We start from the raw sequence: 23,285 nt of genomic DNA on the forward strand, positions 1-23,285 counted from the left end.
TAAATGGAAGTGTATGTGTGTGTCTGTGAGTGTGTGCATATGTGTATGTGTGTGTGTTTATGTCACATAAAAATGGAAGTGTGTGTGTGTCTGTGAGTGTGTGCATGTGTGTGTATGTGTGTGTGTGTTACATATAAATGGAAGTGTGTGTGTGTGTGTACCCCAAGTCACGCTCATTTTTATCCTTGTCATGTGGAATGTTGACCCTCGCGTGTTAGCACTGATGTGATCGCATGCCGGCAGGACTGAGCCTCCAGCCTCCAGTGAGACAGCTGACCCCCAGTGCCTCCTGTTCTGCGCCTGACCGAGTCGGGAATATTGTCCCTCATGAGAAAAGTCTTTTGCTTTCGTGACAAATCCTTTTACTGAGTCCTTTGGAAACCGAAGGTCTTTATGTTCAAAGGTTAGAAATAAAACATGTGGATTTACAATCATATGAATTTATAATAGGTCTGTAAGTTAAATTCAATTTTTCAAAATCTGAATAGGCAACTTATTTGCTGCTGAATATAGTTTTCAAAATGTGTCAAGAAAAGGCAGACTCGGATCCAGATTGTTGTAATATACGGTTGTTACCAATAACATCATTCACTTCCCTTCCTAGATTTTGATTTAGTATAGGTGGAAATGTTGATTGAAACTCAATATCCATTTTATAGGAAATTCTAAAAGACATGCTCTATGACACTTTGGTTCTGTTTCTTTAAGACTATGAAGTCACTTCCCATCGGTTCTTTAAAAAGTTATGTTGAATTTTGTAGTAGTCCTATCTTCAGTGTTTAACATTTATGTTAGCTCCCTGTCAGCTTCTCAAGTCTCCACGTTCTAGGGAAGAAGGGAATTGGAAAGGATAGGAAGTTGACAGAAACTTGTCAGCGGGAGGGAAGACTGTAGATTTGGCCTGGTATTAAGCGTTACCTGGGCACAGGAAGAACAAACAGATGGCTCCCTGTAGGGGGGACTTGACGTTGATCAGGGCAGAGTGATGGCAAGTCTTCACCAGGTTCAAGTGTGACATCCTTCAGGATTGTTGTAGAGCTGAACAGATTAGCCTATGGAAAAGTTTCTGTCTTCAAATTTATAAATATTAGTAAATAGGGTTGACATCTCATGCCTTTGCAGAAGTGTGAAGTGAAGAAAGGGATCAAGATGGGTGATAAAGACCTTTGTGATTGAAAGCATTAATAATTCGAATGGAATTGGATGGTTAGAATTGGGTGTTGAAAATTATTTTGAAACAAATGATTAAAAAGTCCAGTCTGGGTTGGCAGAGGGGGAAATTAAGCCTGGAAACCAGGTTGTGAATGATCAAACCTCCAGCCCAGTAAGTATATGGTGACATAAATATGCCAGTGGTTTGTATGGTTACCAAGGGGAGATAGATAAAAAGGTTAACTTTTATGCGAATTGAAAAAACTATAAAACTTTCTAAGTATTTTTCTTTTGATTTTTCTTCCCCTTCCTGAGACGTGGAGAGAAAAGGGCAAAGTGCTATGTTTACACTCTTGAGCATTAGGTATAACATGGTAACCTCTCAGCAAGAGCTAGGCAGTGCTGTTAAAATTCCTTGTAGGAGCCGAGCTCCTAGACAGTGGACTTTTTTCAAAGATTATTCAGTTCTGGAGAACTAAAAGGAGAATGTCAGAATGATAAGGACATACTGATGCCCTCCCGCTCTTAATCAGGTCACTGCTGCTGCTCTTCTCTCTGTTTTTATTACTACTTATTAAAATTGGCAACAGCCTTTTTGATATAGGTAATTTTATGTGTTATTTTTGGCTGCACTGGGTCTTCGTCACCATAGGGGCTTTCCCTGGTTGGGGTGAGTGGGGTCTACTGTTTGGTTTTGGCCTCAGAGGCTTCTCAGAGAAGTGGCTTCTCTTGTTAGGAGCACAGGCTTCGGGCGCATGGGCGTCAGGCTCCGGAGCACAGGCTCCGGAGGGGTGACGCGCAGACTTAGATGCTCTGCAGCATGTGGGATCTTCCTGGATCAGGGATTGAACCAGTGACTCCTGCCTTGGAGTGGATTTTTACCACTGAGCCACCCAGGCAAGTCTCTGAAACAGCTTTCTGTGTTATCTTTACATGCCGATACTATTGTTTTGGACACTTTGATTCTAAAATGTAGATAATGCTCAGCCAGAAACAGTGCAGTAATGATGGGGGTGCTGGTTATGTTCCTAAAGTTCCCATAGTCCCCTCAACAGTACCAGAGCCGGGAACACTGTTTCATGGGGCCTCATTACGGGCCCAGTGCACCCTTACCAAAAATGCGGTTTGAAAATGCATTCTTATTTTGAATTCAGAGCACAGGAAATAGACCCTGCTCCTTCGTTTTGCTTGCCTCTTTCCCTGCTCCTTATAAACCTTAAGGATACAATAGAAGATTTGGGTTATTTTTTTCAATCCAGTGGGAAGATATAAATGTGAAGGGAAATTTCTCGTTGATGGAGAACCTACATAAACATACCATCTACACAGTTGTCTCATGTAACTGAAAGATACTTAGTTTTTCATTGCCCAGGGCTCCGGTCATTACTGTGCCAAAGAAGAAATACAAGTAAGCAAGGCATCTATTGAAGGCTTTGTCTAGAGGTTACTCCGTGGTTTCAGATTTTCATTCTGGTAGAAAATCAACGAGTTATAAATCATTAATTTTTTAAAGGTGTGTTTTTATTTCCAAATGTCATTGTCTTTTGATAATGCCAAGATTGCCTTTAGGGTTCCAGTGAAGACAGAGAAGCAAAATCAAAGACTAGCAAGATAGCAGATTTGGTCACCTTCACTCAGACCTCTTCCTGGGAAATGGTGTAGGCCTGCTTCTGCGGGAGCCCCCCTTTTGCTAGTTAACTGTCATGGACTCAGAATTACAGCACAGTCTAAGCACAGGTGGCTAGTCTCAAATTTGCTCCAAAAGTCCTTTATTCAGTTCCTTTAGTGCCTGGAAACGTCCCTCTGCCCCCGACCCCGAGTTAATTCCTGTGTGAGTGAGAGAAGAAAGGTTTGTGCGGAATACAAGAGATGCTTTTATTATTTAGGTGAAATTCCATTTTCTGTTTCAACTCTGAGGCTTAGGCACCTTTGTTCTAGGGCACATGTTGGAGTCTTAGCTTCTTGCTGCAGCGGAGAAGGGTCAGAACCTGATTTCATCTTCACAGCTACAGCTGAGCTTGTGGATAATACTCACCCCTCGGTACCACAGGGGATGGGTTCCAGAACCCCCGAGGATACCAAAACACCTCCCAGGTTTCATGTGGGATGACAGCTGCCCTGGACCTGAGGCATGAACTTGGGCTGTACCAGGATGTGTGATCACCCTGGCTATGATCATCCCGGCGAACAGAACTACCTGCTGTCTGTCTTTTTATCCCCACCATCCAGTAACGACTGGCAGGTGGTGTACGTGCTTAGTGAGCACCTGCAAATTCAAGGGGGACAGATAGGTCATGGAAGATTCATACTGTGGTTATCAGTAAACTGAAACGCACTTTTCTGTTCTATTCTAGCTGGTAATGCTGCTGTCATCAAATATGAGGAAAAACCTCCAAAACCAGCATTTCAGAATGGCTCCTCAGCATCCTTATATTTGAAGCCCTTTGTACCCAGAGGTCACGCGCACTTTCTGAAAACTCCTCCAAAAGGTATGGGAAGACGAGGCTTTTCAAATCCTTGGCTTGTAGGAGGTTAAAATGTTGACAGCTTCATGGTACATCAGACTTTTATTTACAGAAAGTCTGAGAAATAAAGCCATAACAGATTTTACACTGAGGGAGCTCTTCTTGTTCTGAGAGTCTGCTGGTTCTGTAGCTAAAACTTGATACACAGAAATCAGCAGATAGAGCAAAGCTATAAGGTGATAAGAAATAAAACTTCCAGAGTTAAATTATGTGAAAGTGGCGATCTATAGTAATGGCATAGAAATTCATGGTTTACTTTATACTTTGGATCCAACCATGTTATCCTCACCCCCCCCAACCCACCCCTTTCTTTATCTCTTCTCTGAATCACCCACTTTGTAATTGCTGCAGCTATGAAGGTTAATCTTCAGGTTTACAACATAAGTGGTATATACTTCTGGGGTCCCCAGCCTCTGGAATCTAATGCCTGATGATCTGAGGTGGAGCTGATGCAGTAATAATAGAGATAAAGTAACAATAAAAGTAATGCACTTGAGTCATCCCAAAACTATCTCTCCACCCCACAACACCCGCCCCCCTGCCCCCAGGTCTATGGAAAAATTGTCTTCCATGAAACCAGTTGCTGGTGCCAGAAAGGCTAGGCGACCACTGCTTATATGGAATGTTCTCTTGCAGGTTTATCACAGTGGAGTTGAAGCACATTAACAGTTGTTATTCAGTGAACTGAAAGATTGTTTAGCTGAAAGAATAATTGTGAATGAGAAGCTTGAGCTGTCATATGTGAGGCATATTTATATTAGACTAAAAAACGCAGAAAGTTACACAGTTCTCCTTCATCCCATCAACCACGAATAACTGCTCCATTTCCTCCTGTTCATTTCTTTTGCAAATCATTTTCCTTTTGTTTCAAGAAAACTCAGAGCATAGTATGTACACTCTCTGTGCGATGCTGGTTTTTATTAATTTAGTAGTATGTCATGAGAGCATCTTCATTTTAAATGACTATGAAATTGTCTCCTGTTTTCTACTTCTGTGGTTCCTGAACACAATTTCTGACTTTCACTGTGGCACCTTATACTGGGATGAACATCTCTGAAGGTGAACATTGCTCATTGCTTCAGATTCTAGTTACATCCATGAGGTTTCCTTACAAGAGGGATCACTGAGTTAAACTGTATGAATCTTTGGGAACTTGTTATTATGTCATTAAATAACATTCCAGAAAGGTGTTAGTCTCTCAAAGCAGTGTGTCTGTTGCTCTGCGTCCTTCTCAACGTGTGTGTGTGTGTGTGTGTGTGTGTGTGTGTGAGAGAGAGAGAGAGAGAGATGTATGTATGTGAAGGTTCCTGTGGTAACTTGAGGCTGATTACCTATTCGTATTTACCAACACTTTTTTTTCCTATCGAATTCAAGAGAAAATAGATACAGATACTGGCAGAGAGATTCTTCCAAGTGCCAACAGGTTCTCATCTGTCCAAGGTCTTAAATAAACTTCTGAGGCATCAAATGACCCCTTGTTGGGATGACATCAGTTTACGAAATATGTGGTTTTTATTGATGGATGATAAAGCCCTGTGATCTGCACATATACTGGTACCTGGAAAGAAAACATCTAACTTTGAGACTAAGGTCACTCGCAGAGTTAGAATAGCTTGATTCCTTGGATACCTTTACAGAACAGAGAACCTCAGTATTCTAAAATGCCCTTTTATTGAATTTATGAGCTTTTGTATCACAGAGGTTTTACTTGAGTGGAAATCAATGCTTTCCATTTACAACGGCCACATATTTTAAGAGATTATTGTCTCTCTAAAATTCCACGGATAGAATGTGGTAACTGTTCTGACTGATCTGCTGGTGCTTTGCCCTAGAAACGACTCTATCGTGTCAGGAAAACGTGGTCATAATCTCCTTGTGACTCTCTTTGGTAGCTCTGTGCCTGTCACCACTCCTGGTTGTATTTGTTTTTCAGCTTTATGGGTGTATAATTGACAATGAAAATTATAATAAATTTGATTTAATGCATATATACATTGTGAAAGAATTCCCCTGCTTACAATTTTATATCCATTTGAAGGAAGAGCGTATATATATTTTTTCCTTCATAGCTGAATAGCAATACAGCTATATTTAATACTTAGCAGTTTTAGAAATCACACCCTTTCTTTCATAACGTCTGGCCCTTTTCCTGCTCTGTAAGTGGTGGAATAGCGTAAAGTGTGTAAGACATGTGTAAATTCAGTACTGTTGAATTTGAGTTTCAGCAGTTGAATTGAAAAAAAACTGTGGTTTGTCCTAACATATTTAATTGGTGACAATGAATAACATCACCATTAAACCATTAAACTACCATTTTGATCTTATTTGGAATGTCTTTTTATACTTGAGAGGGGGAACTTTATTTGTAAAATGGTTCATTGTGTGATATTTCCTGTAAAATGTGTATCTTACAAATATTTCTCTTATATTTTAGATCCTTCAAGAAAAAGTCTATTTACAGCCTTGAATACAGGTAAGTGACCACTTTAAATACAGATAGAGGAAAAGAATCATTTTGTAAAGTTGCATTATCAAGTATTTAAGTGTATTCACAGTGATTTTTCACTAGCTGCTTATAAATATACTTTCTTTTGTGGCATAAACATAACTGCTTGTGACATTGGCTGGCACAGGGTTAAAACTTGGTGAACATGGTTGCTAAGCCTTCTGATGCAGAAGGATGTTTTATTAATCACAGATAATTTGCTTTTTTAAGTAATGTTTTTTTTTTCAAATGTGGAGCATATTTATTATTCAACATGTGGAGATATGGAGAATATACTTTTTCTAAGAAATTGGTAAAATTGTAAAATGGATAGTCTTTAATGGTTAAATAATCTTGTGATCAGGTTTAGTAGTAGCAAGCACTTAACATTTTTCTTTTCCTTTTCACACTTCTATGGAAAAAAATTAACACCTATCTCTAAGGCTGTCTCTGAACCTTTGAACATCAACTGGGACTTAAAAAAACTTGGTCTCTTGAAGCCAGAGAAGATTTTAGAAACTGTACTCACTACAGTTTCTATGTTTTATCTATAGCTGGTTAGGTCCCTATCCACTACTTAAATTCTCGTTCTTAATATGCGGTTATAAGACAGTTTTATGGCTTCTGAGTCCATTGAGGATTACAACAGCAAATGAAACGGCAGAGGCAGAAGGGTATTACTATGACACACTGACTACAGATTAGCATGCTTCATGATAGCACTGGGAGCTAAGGATATAAAGATGAGCCCCAAATGAGTAAGGGCTTTGTCTTCAGGAAGGTTCCAGGAAAGTTGAAGGATTGTGCAAATAAATATACAATCACAATTGCAATAAATTTTAGGAAGGAGCATTGCTGGTTCCTAGTTAAAGGCTCTGATGTAGTGAGGAAAGCCTGAATAGGAGGTATAAATTTGTGGACACCACTCAGCCCCAACCCCCTGTATACAGGTAGTATATTAAAGAAAACGGGATGGATAACCTTACATATGGAATAACTTGATGCTCCTGAGGTGTACTTGGTTTCCTCAGCTTAATCAGGCAGACAAGTTACAGGCTTACTTGTTACAGGCTCTCACTTACTATAGAGCTAGAGAGGACCCAGCCATGCAGAGCAGTTTAAATTCTAAAGGGTTCCAAGAGCCCGAGTTTGAACATACATGCTTACCAAACTAATTTTTAAAGGCCAAAGGAAACTTTTCTGCACACAATGAGATTTTTATTTTCTTTCATTGTAAATTTCCAGCACATCCTAGTATTTAGAAGATAAAATATTGCAGGTGGATTCTTTACCACCTGAGCCACCAGGGAAGCCCAGCACGCTACAGGATGACTACATGTTAAGTCAGATAACATTTATCTGAAAGCTAGGTGATAATTCTGGGTTTAACTGGGAAACTTCCCAAGTGTCTTCCAAAGTGGCTGCACTGTTCTACATGTCCATGCGCTTTCCCACATCTTTGTCAACACTTGCTTTTGTTTGTCTTTAACTCATTTTTATCAGACTACAGTTGACTCACAATGCTGTGTTAGTTTCTGCTGTACAGCAAAGTGATTCAGTTATACATATATCCACTCTGTCTTTGGTTCTGTTGCCATACAGGTGATTAACCAGTATTGAGTAGGGTTCCCTGTGCTACACAGTAGGAATAAGTTATCTCTTTTACATACAGTCATGTGAACACTTGTTTTTGTCTGCTTTTTTTAAAAATTTTTATTATAGCGAGTGGGTCTAGTCTAGATCTAGTGTTAGTTGCTCAGTTGTATCCGACCATTTGCGACCTCAAGGACTGTAGCCCACTAGGATCCTGTCCTGGGATTCTCCAGATAAGAATACTGAAGTGCGTTGCCATTTCCTCCTCCAGGGGATCTTCCCGATCCAGGGGATCTTCCCGATCCAGGGGTTGAACCCGGGTCTCCTGCATTGCAGGCAGATTCTTTACCATCTGAGATACCAGGGAAGCCCTGTTCTAGTGGGTATGAACTGGTATTTCATTGTGGTTTCAATTTGCATTTCCCTGATGGCTACTCAGATGTTGAGCATCTTTCAGAAGCTTATGAGCCATTCATGTATCTTCTTTGGGGAAACATTTATTCAAATCTTTGCCCATTTTAAAATTATTTGTATTATTATTATTGAGGTGTACGAGTTCTTTGTATATTCTGAATATTAGGCTCTTATCACATAGATGATTTGCAAATAATTTTCTCCCATTCTGTAGGTTGTGTTTTCATTTTCTTTCTTTCTTTCTTAATATTTATTTGACTGTGCCAGGACTTAGTTATGATGTGTGGGAACTAGTTCTCTGTCTAGGAATTAAACCTGGACCCTGTGTTGGGATTATGGAGTCTTACCCAATGTACCACCAGTATGTCCCTGTCTTTTCATTTTCTTGATAACACCCTTTGAGGCACATTTTTAATTTTCATGAGACCCAGTTTATCTATTTTTCTTCTTATGTTGCTTATCATTTGGTATTATGTCTAAGAAGCCATTGCTTGTACAAGGTCATGAAGACCTATACCCATGTGTTCTTCTGAGCGTTTTACACTTTCAGCTCTTATATTTTGATGCATTTTTGAGCTAATTTCTGTATATGATATGAAGTAGGGGGATCCAACTTAATTCTTTTGTATGTAGATTTCCAGCTGTCCCAGTACCATTTGTGGAAAACACTGCTCTTTCCTCCACTGAACTATCGTGGCACCTTTGTTGAAAACAGTTGGCTGTGAACATGAGGATTCCTTTCTGGGCTCTCTAAGCTATCTTGTAGGCTTCCCTGGTGACCCAGATGGTAAAGAACCTGCCTGCAATGCTGGAGACCCAGTTTCAATCCCTGGGTTGGGAAGATCCCTTGGAGGAGGGCATGGCAACCCGCTCCAGTATTCTTGCCTGGAGAATCCCGTGGACGGAGGAGCCTGGCGGGCTACAGTCCGTGGGGTCGCACATGGATCTGCGTGCTGATCCTCGTCAGTACCACGTTGTCTTGCTTACTGTGGTGTGATGAGTTCTGGAATCAGAAAGTGCACATCCTTCAACTTGTCCTTTTTTCAAGATTATTTTGACTGTTCTGAGTCTCTTGAATTTCCATGTGAACAGTGGTGTCAGCTTGTCAATTTCAGTAAAGAAGTTGGTTAGGATTTTGATAGAGATTGCCCTGAATCTGCAGATGCATTTCTGGAGCTTTGGCCAGCTTTACAATATTCAGTATTTTGCTTCATGAATATGGGGTGGCCTCCCCTTTTAGTTAGGTCTCCTTTTGTTTCTTTCAACAACTTTTTGGTAGTTTTCAAAATACAAGTTTTGCAGTTCCTTTGGGGAGTATTTGTTGTGTGAAATCTCTGTGCTTTGGGAGCTGCTATTGATACTGGTCACAGTGAAGGAACTAGTTAAACAAGTCTAATATGCCTGCTCTGTGCAGCTTGGAAAGGCAGTCTTAATTTACGTCTCAAGTCAGTGATTACATAAAGTATTGTAAGGCGTCCCTGGTGGCTCAGTGGAACAGAATCTGCCTGTCAGTGCAGGAGACACAGGTTCGAGCTTTTGGTAGGAAAGATTCCACATGCCACGGAGCAACTAAACCTGTGTGCCACAACTGTTGAGCCTGTGCTCTGGGAACTGCAACTGCTGAGCTCGTGTACCACCAGTACTGAAGCCCACACACTCTATTGCCTGTGGCCCCCACAAGAGAAGCCACTGCAGTGAAAAGCCCACGCACAACTAGAGTAGCCCCTGCCCCCCACAGCTAGAGAAGAGCCCTCACGGTAACGAAGACCCAGCACAACAAAAATCAATAAAAATATAAAGTATTGTAAAGGATATTTGTTTTCATAGGCATAGCAATAATTTTAAAAAAACCTCCAATATATATCTCCTTTCTACATGCAGAAAAACTATTAGCGTTAGGCATTTTCCCTTGTCACATTGTGGGACTACTGTGATGTCTTGTTTCCAAAGCCTATCACTGACACTTAATGTAACAGTGACCCTTGATAGGAAAGTTTATCACAATGGCAAATTAACAACTGACTGAGAAAAGAAATAGACAGTATAAATCACACTGTGGTTTTGTCTGGCAAAGCCTCTAAACCACGGATTAGAAACAGGGCATGCTGCTGCTGCTGCTAAGTCGCTTCAGTCGTGTCCGACTCTGTGCGACCCCGTAGACGGCAGCCCACCAGGCTCCCCCGTCCCTGGCATTCTCTAGGCAAGAACACTGGAGTGGGTTGCCATTTCCTTCTCCAGAGAAATAGGGCATAGGACAGAGTTTGAGAATGCCTGCCTTCAGTTAACCCTGCTCTAATAATTGCAGTGGGAGAAGCTATATTTTAAGGGGTCAGCACTGTGATTTAATCTAGATTTTGAGTATGAACACATATTTTCCAAAAGTCATAAACTTGACTTTTCCAGGCTTCTCTGTTGATGGTTAGTGATTATCATTATTTAAAACTGACTGAGTATTATGGTGAGCCTGCTCAGGAAAAGGCAGTGTGTTGGCTTTTGGAAGAGCAGCTTAGAAACTGAGAAAGTGAAGTGTTAGTTGCTCATTCATGTCTGACTCTTTGCAACCCCATGGACTGTAGCCCGCCAGGCTCCTCTGTCCGTGGAATTCTCCAGGCAGGAATACTGGAGTGGGTAGCTTTCCTTTCTCCAGAGGATCTTCCCAACCCAGGAATCAAACGCAGGTCTCCCGCATTGCAGGCAGATTCTTTACCATCTAAGCCACCAGGGAAGCCCAGATACTCAGGAGTAGTGTCCAAACAGCAGTGACTTTTTGGGTGGATCATGTATCCTCTTAATACTAGTTTTCTTTTCTGTATAATTGAAATGATTGATCACGAAGGCTTCTCCCTGCTCTTTAAGCCTGTGATGGCAAAGCACGTCATCTTTCTATTCTGCTTGCAATGTCATCATTTAGACTGTACAGAAGACATTGCCTCCACATACAGACATGCTCCTCTGAGCATTAAATCTTATGGCTCTCAGATAGTTTTCTTTTTTTAAAGCAACAAACTGTGGTGGAGATTAAAACGGAGCAACTTCATATCTTTTCATTTGTGTACAGTAATCACTTGACTTAATTATAGCAGTTTGCTAAGTTCTAAAATGTTTAGAAATCACCCTTTAGTAATTTTAAATTTGTGATTTGAAATAAAATGTAGATAACGTTATATCCTGCTGTCACCTAACACAAGAAATCACTTATAATGACTATTACATTTAACATATGCAGCAGCATTTAACTACTACTCTTGAATATTTGCAGTACTTCTATAGCACATTCACAAATGATCCTGTGATGAACATCTCTACAACGAATACCTTCAAAGTTTAGGGGAGTTTTTGTGATAGATTCTTTTCTTTCATTAATTAGTATATTGGCTGTGCTGGGTGTTCATTGCTGCACTTGGGCTTTCTTTAGTTGCGGTGAGCGGGGCTGCTCTCTGGTTGTGGTGTACGGGTTTCTTGCTGCAGTGGCTTCTCGTTGCAGATGACGAGCTCTAGAGAGCACAGCCTCAATGGTTGTGACATGCGAGATTGCCCTGTGGAATGTGGGATCTTAGTTCCTGGACCAGGGATTGAACCCGTGTCCCACTCATTGGTAGGCAGATTCTCAACCACTGGGCCACCAGGGAAGTCCCCTGGGATAGATTCTTGTAAGTAGTATAAACAAATCAAAACATATGCATATTTGTCACCACGTCACCCAGCAAATTGCTTTCCAAAAGCTTCATATCCTTTTATAGCATGACTGACAACATAAAAGAGTACCGGCTTCACCATTTTTATTTTTTTTAATTTGACTAGTTTAGTAGTTGATCATTTTGTGTCACTGTTTTAGTTTCAACCTTTCATCAGTTACATAAAAGACAGTTCCATCACCTCGTGGGCAAAGGAAGAGGAGCAGAAAGAAAATGAACTTGGCCGGCATTGACTGTTGGGATTGCCGCATTCCCCTGGTGTCCTGATCTTGGGTTCATTGCTAAGCCTCTCCAAAGGCTCAGATTTCTCATGTGGGGACACGAGCATATTTCAAGAGGACTTCCCAGTATGGAAGTATTTTATGTAGAGTTGTTATATAAAAAGCTCTCAAAGGGTAGCTGCTAGGAGACAGTGACGAGGATAATCCTTTTCATTGTTCTTATGATTCTAGTGGCTTACTATTAGAGCTCTTTTCCAGGAGAATGAATTATTTTAAATCCCTTAAGCAAGCAGGGAAAACCACTGAAAGTCAAGAATCACCCTCGTGGGGTCTAGCTGTTGTCATTTATTTAAAGATGATGATGCTGCAAGATTCTCACCAACTCTGACTCTAAATAAACCTTGGTTTGCTGTTTATAAGGATGATGCCACACATACCAGGTACTATTATTATGTGGTTCTACCCCACATTAAAGCTGTTAGGGATGCCAGAGCACAAGAGTTGTATTTATCCTGCTCTCTGATTATTTTACACAAGATCATCACTTTCAGGTGCCGTGGAGTCTGCACTGGGAAGTAGAAAATGCATGCTCCTTCCACCTCCCCCCTCACTAAATCCAGCTCAGGAGGATCGGGTTGCTCTCTGTACCCCCTCTTGCAAGTGTACAGAGACAGTTGAGAACCGCACATCTCCTCCAATAAGGTGACATCAGCGTGGCCAGTGTTTCTTTCACTGAGAGTAGGGGTGAGGCTGTCCTTCTCTGTGGTTTTATGATTGTAACTGTCCTCTCCCACTTAAAAGGCAGATGGTGTTTGAGCAACGTGTGAAATTTGGTATTCAAATCAGGGAAAGCATGGATTGTTGGAACAAGGACCATCTGTTTATCAGGAGCTAGATTCTTAATTCACACACCACACAAATATATTCCAGACTCAAGTTTTAAACAAACATCAGAATGCAAGCATGAAAAGTACAGACTTTACAGAAAAGACTTTTCCATGAATGTTACTATGAAAGAAAGGATTACTAATTATGACAACAAAAGGTTTAGACCTTCCTTTTGTCAAAAAATTTTTTCTAGGCATAGAGATGGATGTTAGCTGTACCTGGACTTGTGATTGTTTCACAATATTGACAAATAACAGACATACGTCAGCAGTACCACAGGTTCAGTTTCAGACCACCCCAGTAAAGTAATTCTCATTAATTTTTGGTTTTCCAGTGCATAAGTGTTTACATTAAAGCTCAGCTGGTAAAGAATCTGCCTGCAATGTGGGAGACCTGGGTTCGATCCCTGGATTGGGAGGATCCCTTGGAGAAGGGCATGGCAACCCACTGCAGTATTCTTGCCTGGAGAATCCCACGGATAGAGGAGCCTGGTGGGCTACAGTCCATGGGGTTGCAAAGAGTTGGACATGACTGAGTGACTAAGCACACAGAGTCTATTAACTGTGTGATGATAGCATTACATCTAAAAAAGGTCCGTATCTTAATTTAAAAATACAAAGCAAAAAACAAGTTACGACGGTAACACCAAAGATCACTGATCACAGCTCACCATAATAAATGTAATCATAATGAAAAAGTGTGAAATTTTGCCAAAAGTATCACACGGTGACACAAACACATAAAGTGTGCAAATGCTGTGGGGGAAAATGATGTCGATAGCATTGCTCAACACAACATGGGGTTGCCACAAATCTTCAGTTTTTTTTTTTAATACCCCCACAGTATTTATGAAGAGCAAAAAACAGGATTATGCTTATACTGAATCATTACATTGTGCACGTAAAACTAATGTCTATTAAATCTCAACCAAATTAAAAAAAAAGTTTGTAAACTTTTTCCATATTTCTTAGCCCTTTGTATTTCCTCTGTTGTGTCTTCTTTTACCATTTTTTAGTGAAGTATAGTTGATTTGCATTGTAAACAGTAGTAGCAGTCACACCACAGATTGGGACAACATCAGCAACCTGTTTACTCCAGTTCAGGCCATTTCAAATCAGGGTAAAGACAACTGCACAGTAGGAAAGTAAACAGATCATCAGGGAAACGCAAGTCAAAACCTCAGTGAGACACCACCTCGCACCTGTCAGAATGGCCATCCTGAGAAAGATGACAAATAGTAAACACTGGTGAGGATGTAAGGAGAAGGGACCCCTGGTGTGCTGTCGGTGGGAATGTAAATTGGTGCAACGCTGTGAATATGGAGTATGTTTTAAAAATAGAACTATATGATTCAGCAGTTCCATTCCTGGGTATTTAGTCAAAGATAATGACACCAATTCAAAAAGATACATGTGCCCCAATGTTCATAGCAACACCATATACAATTGCCAAGATATAGAAGCAGCCAAAGTGTCCATCAACAGATGCATGGATAGAGAAGATGTGTGTGTGTGGGGTGGGTGTTGGTGTTGGGGGGGAGTATTACTTAGCCATAAAAAATGAAAACCTTTCCAACCACATGGGTGGACCTGGAGAATGCTGTGAAGTAAGTCAGACCAAAAGACATACTATGGTATCTGTGGCTGTACTATCCTGAACACGTTCTGTCTCGTCTGATCTTGGAAGCTAAGTAGGGCCAGGCCTGGTTAGTATTTGGATGGGAGACCACCTGGGAATCCCGGGTGCTGTATTTTGGTCTTCCCTGGTGGCTCAGATAGTAAAGAGTCTGCCTGCAATGTGGGAGACCCAGGTTCAATTCCTGGGTGGAGAAGATCCCGTGGAGAAGGAAATGGCAACCCACTCCAGTATGCTTGCCTGGAGAAGACCATGGATGGAGGAGCCTGGCAGGCTACCATCCATGGGGTTGCAAAGAGTCAGACACAACTGAACAACTTCACTATTAACTATGGTATCTAAAAAATAATGAACATCACAAAACAAAACAGAAACAGACTCACAGATACAGAGAACAAACTAGTGGTTACCAGTGGGGAGAGGGTACGGAAGAGGGGTAATATTGGCGAAGGGGATTAAGAGGAGCAAACCATTAGGTATAAAATAAGGTACCAGGATGTAATGTACAGCACAGGAATATAGCCAATATTTTATAGTTTTAACTGGAGTTTATAAAAATGTGAAATCACTATGTTGTATACTTGAAACTAACATAACAGTGCAAATCAACTATACTTCACTAAAAAATGGTAAAAGAAGACATGAAAGAGGAAATACAAAGGGCTAAGAAATATTGAAAAAGTTTACAAACTTTTTTAAAACTTTTTATTTTATATTGGAGTATAGCCAATTAACAGTGTTGTGATAGTTTGAGGTGGTCAGCAGAGGGACTCAGCCGTACATGCAATGTGTCCATTCTCCCCCAAACTGCCTGAACCCTACAACCAGGCCGCCACTTAACACTGAGCAGAGTTCCCTGTGCTATACAATAGGTCCTGGTTGGTTATCCATTTTAAATATAGCAGTGACAAATTTTATATTTCTGAGTGCTGGTGAAATGCGTGGGGACTAATTGTCTCATACATATCACTGTGGGGTGGGGGGGAGGTGGTGTTAAGTTTTGCAGCCCTTCCTGGATGGAGGCATTTTGGTGACATGTAACAAAAGCCTTCTACCTCAGCATGCCGTTTATCAGAACTGATTCTAGGAAAATGATTGACTTATTTATTGCTTTTCAGTTCAGTTCAGTCACTCAGTCGTGTCTGACTCTTTGCGACCCCATGAATTGCAGCACAGGCCTCCCTTCAGACTAAGGGGGAAAAATTGGAAACAGTCTGAATGATTTAAACAGCAGGTATTGTTTATGTTCACTGGCATTCCAATAACATTTTTTAAGCCATTAAAATAGTAACATAGAGGATTATTTAATGCCATGGAATGATAATGGCATTATCATTGCCATTACCATTTTCACAGGATAATTTTAAGTTTGACATTTTAAGGTTTAAAGAATTTTAAGTTTTAAGCGAAAATTTTAAGTTTAAAAATAACTGGCTACAGAGCACTATGATGTACAGATAATTTGAGGTGTTTTTTTTTTAATTCTACATTGAGCACACTTTTCCCCTTCGTTTTTAAAAACACACGTTGTATGTGGATAAAACATTGTTGCTTTTATTTGGGGCGACCAGAACTAAAAGGTAATGCCACTAATCTTGGAGAATTTATAATCTTATGGGCTGGGTGGAGATTGAATTTTATTTATCTCTTTACTTTTGGCTGTACTGGCTCTTGGTTACTGAGCGAGCTTTTCTCTAGCTGCAGCGATCGCAGAGCTACTCTCTGGCTGTGGTGCACGGACTTCTCATTGCGGTGGTTCCTTTTGTTGCGGAGCAGTGGCTCTGGGGCGTGCGGGCCTCAGGAGCTCTGACACGTGGGCTCGGGAGTTGCGATGCCTGGGCTGTAGAGCGCATGCTCAGTAGTTGTGGCGCGCGGGCTTAGTTGTGAGATCTTCCTGATCAGACGTCGAACCCGTGCCTCCAGCCCTGAGAGGCAGATTCCTTACCACCAGGAAGGAGCCACCACCACTCCAGGCTCCTTCCCTGAGCCACCAGGGAAGCCCTTCCGGGTTGTTTCATGTGAATTTTCTGATAGTTACTCACAGTGTGCCTTATAGACTTTCTTCTTCTTACTGAGCAAGAAGACATTATGGAAAAATTGGACTCTGAGTTGAAACTTTCTGCAATTGGAATAGAGGCTTGAACTTAAAAAGTGCCATATATAAAAATAAAGAAAATCTGGCAATTAGGGCTATGTTAGGGAAAGGAAGGAAATAAATGTTAAGACTGATACTCGTGCTGGAGTTCTTGGGAAGATTGGTTGAACAGAGAGGCTTGAATCCCTGGTTAAACATTAATCTCCAGATTCTTAATGATCATTAACAATAAATAAATCTGTTCTAGTTGGATGTATTTTGTAGCATCTGAGCAACCCTGCACAGCCTATGCTGGAATCATAACATCATTGTTTTCTAATGTCAAGTCATTAATGAAACACACACTTCTATGTGTGACTGCAGTGAGATCTGTGATTCTTGATGTTTGAATCTACTATGACAGTATAACACATTGACTGCCAAACACTTTTATCATCCATAACATACCTTCTTTAGTTTTTAAAGCCTTACTCTATACAATTATTTATTATTTTTCTTTATTTGTGTCATTAATGGAAACTCCATTCATATCATGGGCTTTTTATAAAGCTATTCTACCACTTAAACTTTTTTTAAAAAGAAACTTTTTAATGATTGTGATCTTACTCAATTTTTATAACTATATTTTTCTCATTTAAGTACTAAAAGTTCCTTTAATTTTTCCTTATGTCCTCTTAAATTAAGACTTTGTATAATAAAGATGAACACTTTCTTATCACTTTTATACTTCTATATTTGGTATAAATTCAGAAATGACAATGTGTGCACACGTAACTGATCAAATAAGTAATCAAATTATTTGAACTTTCTGAACCAGTTTTAAAATCTGTGCTTCCCCAACCCCCCAGAAGTGTGTGTGTATCTATCTATATAAAATAAAAATTATTGTAACCCTGCAATTATTGCTGATTATTTAAAAGAGTGCATGCATAAAAAGCGTTTAGGAGTGTGTCTGGCACATAACATTTTATTGGCTGTTTATCAGTTGTCAAGTCTGCCTTTTAGCTTTGGTGCACTTGTGCTCAACCGCCACCAGGAGGCAGACTTGTGTTTGGGAAAGAAGGGCAACCCTGCTTGAGCTGTTTTTAGTCTTTCCCTTTTTCCGTGTGTGTGTGTGTGTGTGTGTGTGTGTGTGTATACACATTGCTGTAGAAACAGGAACTACTCCTTCTGACTTTTGACTTTTCCTTTTGCCTGGCACTGCTGCTCTTTATGCTTATAGTTCCTAGCTGTGCTGTTTTTTGGCTTTGGGCTTTTTGTCTTTGAAGGAAGAGCTCCCCAGAGGATGGGAAACACCACAATCCTCCCAGGGCCACAGGGCTTCACTCACAGAGAGGAGCAGAGAGCCATGCTCTGCTGTTTAGAAAGATCATTAGCAACATAACTTTTTATATATGTGGTGTAGCTTAGTAGTTCAAGTAGACATTGTAATAAGTAGAATGAATTGATGGCATGTTGCTATTTTCTTCTTTTAGAGTAGTCTGGGCTAAAGGATTTCCCTTTCAACCAGGATAGAGTTTACTGTTACTTAACTAAGAAAAAACTAAACAAAACAAAAAACATGTAAAGAGGGTGGTGTCATGTCTATTTTTATTAATATCAGTAGTCTTCTATTTATAATTTTAATGCTGGTTTTTAATCTTAGATTTTACAAGTTTTTTTTTTTTTTCTTGGTGGGGAGCAGGAAGCACAGTTGGTTGTGGCAAATTGTGGAATTAATTAATTTGCTTTTTAATAAAAACTGTGATAAAGTGAAGAAGCAATACCTAAATGCAGCTTTTCCAGACTTTAATTCCTTGGTTATTTGTGCTTCCGTGGGCAAAATGTTTACAAGACCCCTTATCTATGTATGAATAAGTTGTAGCTTGCCCACAGAGGCTGGCGTTGGGGGGAGGTGGGGTGAGTGAAAAGGGAGAAGGAATTACTCAGAATTTCCTTTCCTGTCTGTCTCCTCCACTCATCACACCCTGAACACTCTAGAGAATTTCTGAAAGTAACTGTGTCCTGCACATTCTCATAGCATCTATTAGTTATTTATAGTCAACAGCCACATTCATTTCTGTTACCAAGTTTTGGAAATCTAGGAAACATGCATAGATCATACTTTTAAAAATTAAAATCTATCAAGAGTGTGGGCTCTTCCTGGTTTAATAATACTAGCTTCACCTCAGTGAGCATTTTGCGGGTGCCATTCTCTTATGTCCATATGCCTTTCTCCTGCAGCTTCTTTTAGTTTTTGCCATCATATTTTAATGTACTTTTTACAAAGGACTCTACTCAAGTAAACATTTGCTAGATCTCAATTCTTACTGATACAAAATAATCTCACCTTCCTGGTGTTCCTAATCTCAAAACACTACTATTCTTGAGAGGTCACCTGATACTCTGTAAGTGCAATGAATCAATGAGTCAGTAAGTGGAGTCTTTAGAATACTGCTTGTCGGACTAATTTTTTTTATTCCTCTGGAACTATTATATTACATCTGATAGAGGTATTGCATTAACCTTTTATTGTTGGTTATTAGTGAGGTCTCCACAATATGAGTGGTAAAGTTGAACTTTAACCTTTTCTCAATCTCTCATTAATACAGTAAAAAGATTTTTTTAAGAAATATAACTGACCTACAGTGCTTAGTTCCAGATGTTATAGTAGGCGTCTTACTTAAAACTGTAACTGGGAACACTTTTGTCTGAGGTATTAGGTTTCTATATAGGTTTATGTAAAATATCTGAAAAAATGCCCAGTGTTACTACTAGTGTGTGTGTGTATATATATAATTACAGTTTAAATTATAGGTATAATTATAATTTAAAAAATCAGAACACAGACTACTTTAATGAAGTCTTAATTCTTTATAATTACTAAATAAGTATTAGGCACATCTCAAAGTAGTTGTTTCCCCTTAAGGATCTTCCAAGCCATCACCGAACCGGTGACATTATTGGTTGTTATGTAAAGTGCCTAAGACCACCCACTTTCTCCTCCCCTTCACCATCTCTGATGCAAACCATAACAACCCCATAGCATGTTCAGTGTGATGTCATTCAGAGGCTGCTGACTGCTGGGGCTGCTAGGAGGAGTTGCTTCAGAGGAAGAGCATTGTTTCGACAACATCTGGCAGTGGAAGCGGAAGCCAGAAGCACTTGGATAGCTCTGGGGCTTTTCTTTTGTGCGGGCGCGGTAAGCAGCGTCTGGCATGTAGGCATGTTTCCTCTCACTCTGTTTCTTGGCCTGAAAGACGAGTGCAGGGTTGGAAAAGACAGTATGTGAGAGCCCGTGTGGGAGCTGGTTCTTCTGTGAAATTTTCTTTCCACCTGCTCTGAAGACATGTTGTTGTCTCCCAAGTTCTCCTTGTCCACCATTCACGTCCGGCTGACTGCCAAAGGGTTGCTGCGGAATCTGCGACTTCCTTCAGGGTTTCGGAAAAGCACTGTCATTTTCCACACAGGTTTGTCTGGCACACCTCTCTCTGTACTGTTACACTGGGTGGGGGGGGGTGCATCTTGGTTACCATGCAGGTGCTAATCAGAAATTTCCTAAGGGGACAGATTATTGAGGAAAGAAAGCTCTAGTGGGAGAACCAGGCATAATTTGTCAAAATAAGCAGCTTTCTCTTGTGCTTCAACACATGTACCTAGCACTTTTCCTTGTCTGCAAGCTACTGTCTGCTTGGTTTGTTCGTTGAAAGCCGGACTGTTGCCTGGATGCTCCCAGCTCTTTGCTTTGACACCAGCCAGATCTGGAAAAAAAATCAGCACCTGTTCAGTTACATTTTCTTTCACATGATTTCAGAAATGGGCGACAGGTAAATCAAGACAACTAGTTCTCTTTCCTTTAAAGAAGGAGATGAAAAGAGAGGGTTCCGTAGTTTTTCGTTCTGTAGTTCCTCACTGAGGTTGTGACAGGCTGGTTTGGTATACTAAACGATTGCTGTGTTCTCGACATTGCTGAAATAAAGCATCATAATGGTTGTGGACAGGTAGGAAATGAACCACAAATTAAATTTTCCAAGCTTCATGGCGAAAATGTTTGCAAATCACAAGAGACTGCCTCTCATCTTCATGCTTGTATCTGCTTTTTATTTTCTGTGCTTAGAGATGGAAACGAATGCAGAGTATATTTTAGGCAAATGTCACTGGCCTGCCCACTTTTAGAGGATTCATTTGCCTCCTGTCACTGCCTGTTGTTTGGATATAATTGCAACTGTGGTCAATTAAGTTGATTTCAAGCTATAAACACGGGAATGCTGATCATTTGAATTTGGGCTGGTTAGTGGTAACCGTGCTAGCATCCTCTGAGTATGTAAACATTGAGTAGATGTTGTTTTGTTCCCCATGAATGCCGGCTTTTCTGGGTCTTGTTTTCCATCTCTGTCCCCAGTGATTTTTCTCAGCTGACTGCTTTTAGTTTTCCCAGGGACATCTCCCTGTTCTGTGGGATAATTCCCATTTTTCTCCAGCACCTCTTCCTCATGTTTCATAACTCCCCTTGACCTGTCACCGGAATCTGCCAGTCTTTCCCTCTCGGTCTGAGTTGACAGCTGAAGGTAAATGGAACAAGTTCCAAGGGAACCAGTGGCTGTGTCTTTCCTAGCCTATACGCCACTGTCATTTTTCTCAACTTTAAAGAATAAAAAGGTGAAAAATAAAGATATAAGGGTACTCTGTAACAATCTATAATCTAAAATAGCTCCCAAGTGGCTTTTAATTTTAACTTAAAAAAAATCAATCCACATTCCAAGTTAAAAAGAAAATCAGACAGTGCAGAAGGTTGTACAAGTCCAGGTGAGCCTCTTTCTTACCCAGGCCCTCTCCACAGATGCAGTCACGCTCGTGGGGGCTTGTTTATCCTTCCAGTAATTTTTCTAGTCATGTGTAAGCCCATGTAAGCCTTTTTACCCCTTTTTGTTTTACAGAAATGGAAGCATAATAAATACTCTTTTATAGCTTACTTTTAAGCATGGACGTGTCTTAGATTTGCATGTTAACGCATTTATCTACCACGTGCGTTTTAGCAGTTATATATAACATCCCGTTGCTGACTGAGCCAGGATTTAAACCAACTTTCCATTAGAAAACATTTCAGGTTGTTTCTACTGTTTTTATGAAGCAGATAGCTTTACAAGGCAGCTTAAAGCTTTTATTACCAGAGTTTGACTAATAGTGACACTTGGGGCACATTTTATTTTTTGAATTTACATAAAAATATTTTGAACCATTCATTTGATGGCCATCGTAGTTTCAGTGTACTTAAAGGTGATCTAGTTTATCTGATTTTACACCAAGAGGTCGGAGGCCCAGAGAATTAACTTGCCCAAGGACACAGAGCCAGTGGCAGAGATGGGACTAAAACGTGGGACCTCTTGGTTTTGTTTTTTGTGGTTTTTTTTGGATTTTTTTCCAGCTGTGAATCTTGCTGTAATTCTGTTAGATCTAGTGAATAGCCATGATGGAAAAGAGAGTTTTGCATGTAGGAAGCATTTTATAATTAAGTAAAGAATATAATTCCACTTACGCCAGTAAGAATCTTTTATGAGCTTATCCATTTTATGTAACTAGAGGGTCTGAGAAATCTTCCAATAAAAAATAGATTGGAGTAGTCACATTTCTTCTTATCCACCTGGGTTGTAAACAGTAGAAAAAGGTGATGTTGCTATTGGTTGCTGCACTGACAGTGGTATTGGCCTGGATTCCAAGAGCCCAGGGGTGTAGCCTTGGTTCTGCAGGTAACCAAGGCAGTGACCTTGATCACTAAACCAAACAGGGATACAGAATAAAGGAATCAGACGAAATGATTTCCAAGGTCCCTTCAACCTCAAATTCTGTGACTTTTCTGGCTCCAGATTTAAAAGTCCTTGATGTGTTACGGACACCTGAAAATTATTCTTCTCTAAACGAGTTGCTTATTTCCCAAACTCAGCGAATACTGATTTCTTTCTCTTCACACCACCATTGTTTGGCCCTTAGTATGTCCTCAAAGCCCACATTGTTCTTTCTCATTTAACCACAATTCACGGGTTGCAAGAATCTATGACTGTCTTGTAAAATCCCTGTTGTTTTTACCCTCTCTCTATTCTGCGGTCATGCTCAGTCACTCCAGTCGTGTCTAACTCTTCGCACCCCAAGGACTTTAGCCCACCAGGCCCCTCTATCTATGGGATTCTCCAGGCAAGCATACTGGAGTGGGTAGCCATGCCCTCCTCCAGGGGAGCTTCCTGACCTATGAATCACACCACGGTCTCCTGCATTGCAGGCAGATTCTTTACCAAGCTACCAAACTACCAAGGAAGCCCAGTAATATTGGAGTGGATTGCCATGCCCTCCTCCAGGGATCTTCCCTGAGTCTCCGATGGCTCCTCCATCGGCAGGTGGGTTCTTTACCGCTGTACCACCTGGGAAGCCTTCTGCCTACTCTAGTTCAGGCTTTATTAGTAGGCTGAAACATTTGAAACTGCTCTTCTTAGAGGTAAAAAACAGTCAAATATCAACAGTTTTGTTATCACCCACTCTAATACTTTGGAGCTTTTTGAAGGATTTTATAGTTTTGGTCTTTGCCACCAACCAGCCTTTCCCACCAACCAG

The 23,285-nt window shown here is 40.5% G+C and overlaps 1 protein-coding gene and 1 pseudogene across 4 annotated transcripts in view; both read left to right on the forward strand.

Annotated features, from left to right (window-relative positions):
* MTUS1 (microtubule associated scaffold protein 1) overlaps window positions 1-23,285 on the forward strand; it is a 184,439-nt gene that overhangs the window by 100,682 nt on the left and 60,472 nt on the right. For 3 of the 4 annotated variants that reach the window (XM_040243143.1, XM_040243144.1, XM_040243145.1), the window contains 2 exons: window positions 3,507-3,641; window positions 6,112-6,150. In XM_040243143.1, the coding sequence (XP_040099077.1) occupies window positions 3,507-3,641; window positions 6,112-6,150 (174 nt within the window). Of the gene's footprint in view, window positions 1-3,506; window positions 3,642-6,111; window positions 6,151-19,740; window positions 20,153-23,285 lie in introns of those variants that run through there. The other variant, XM_040243146.1, reaches the window with a different exon arrangement.
* Window positions 14,609-14,727, forward strand: LOC120865909 (annotated as a pseudogene).

The sequence above is a fragment of the Oryx dammah genome, unplaced genomic scaffold, assembly GCF_014754425.2.
Source record: "Oryx dammah isolate SB20612 unplaced genomic scaffold, SCBI_Odam_1.1 HiC_scaffold_7, whole genome shotgun sequence".
Lineage (NCBI taxonomy): Eukaryota > Metazoa > Chordata > Mammalia > Artiodactyla > Bovidae > Oryx > Oryx dammah.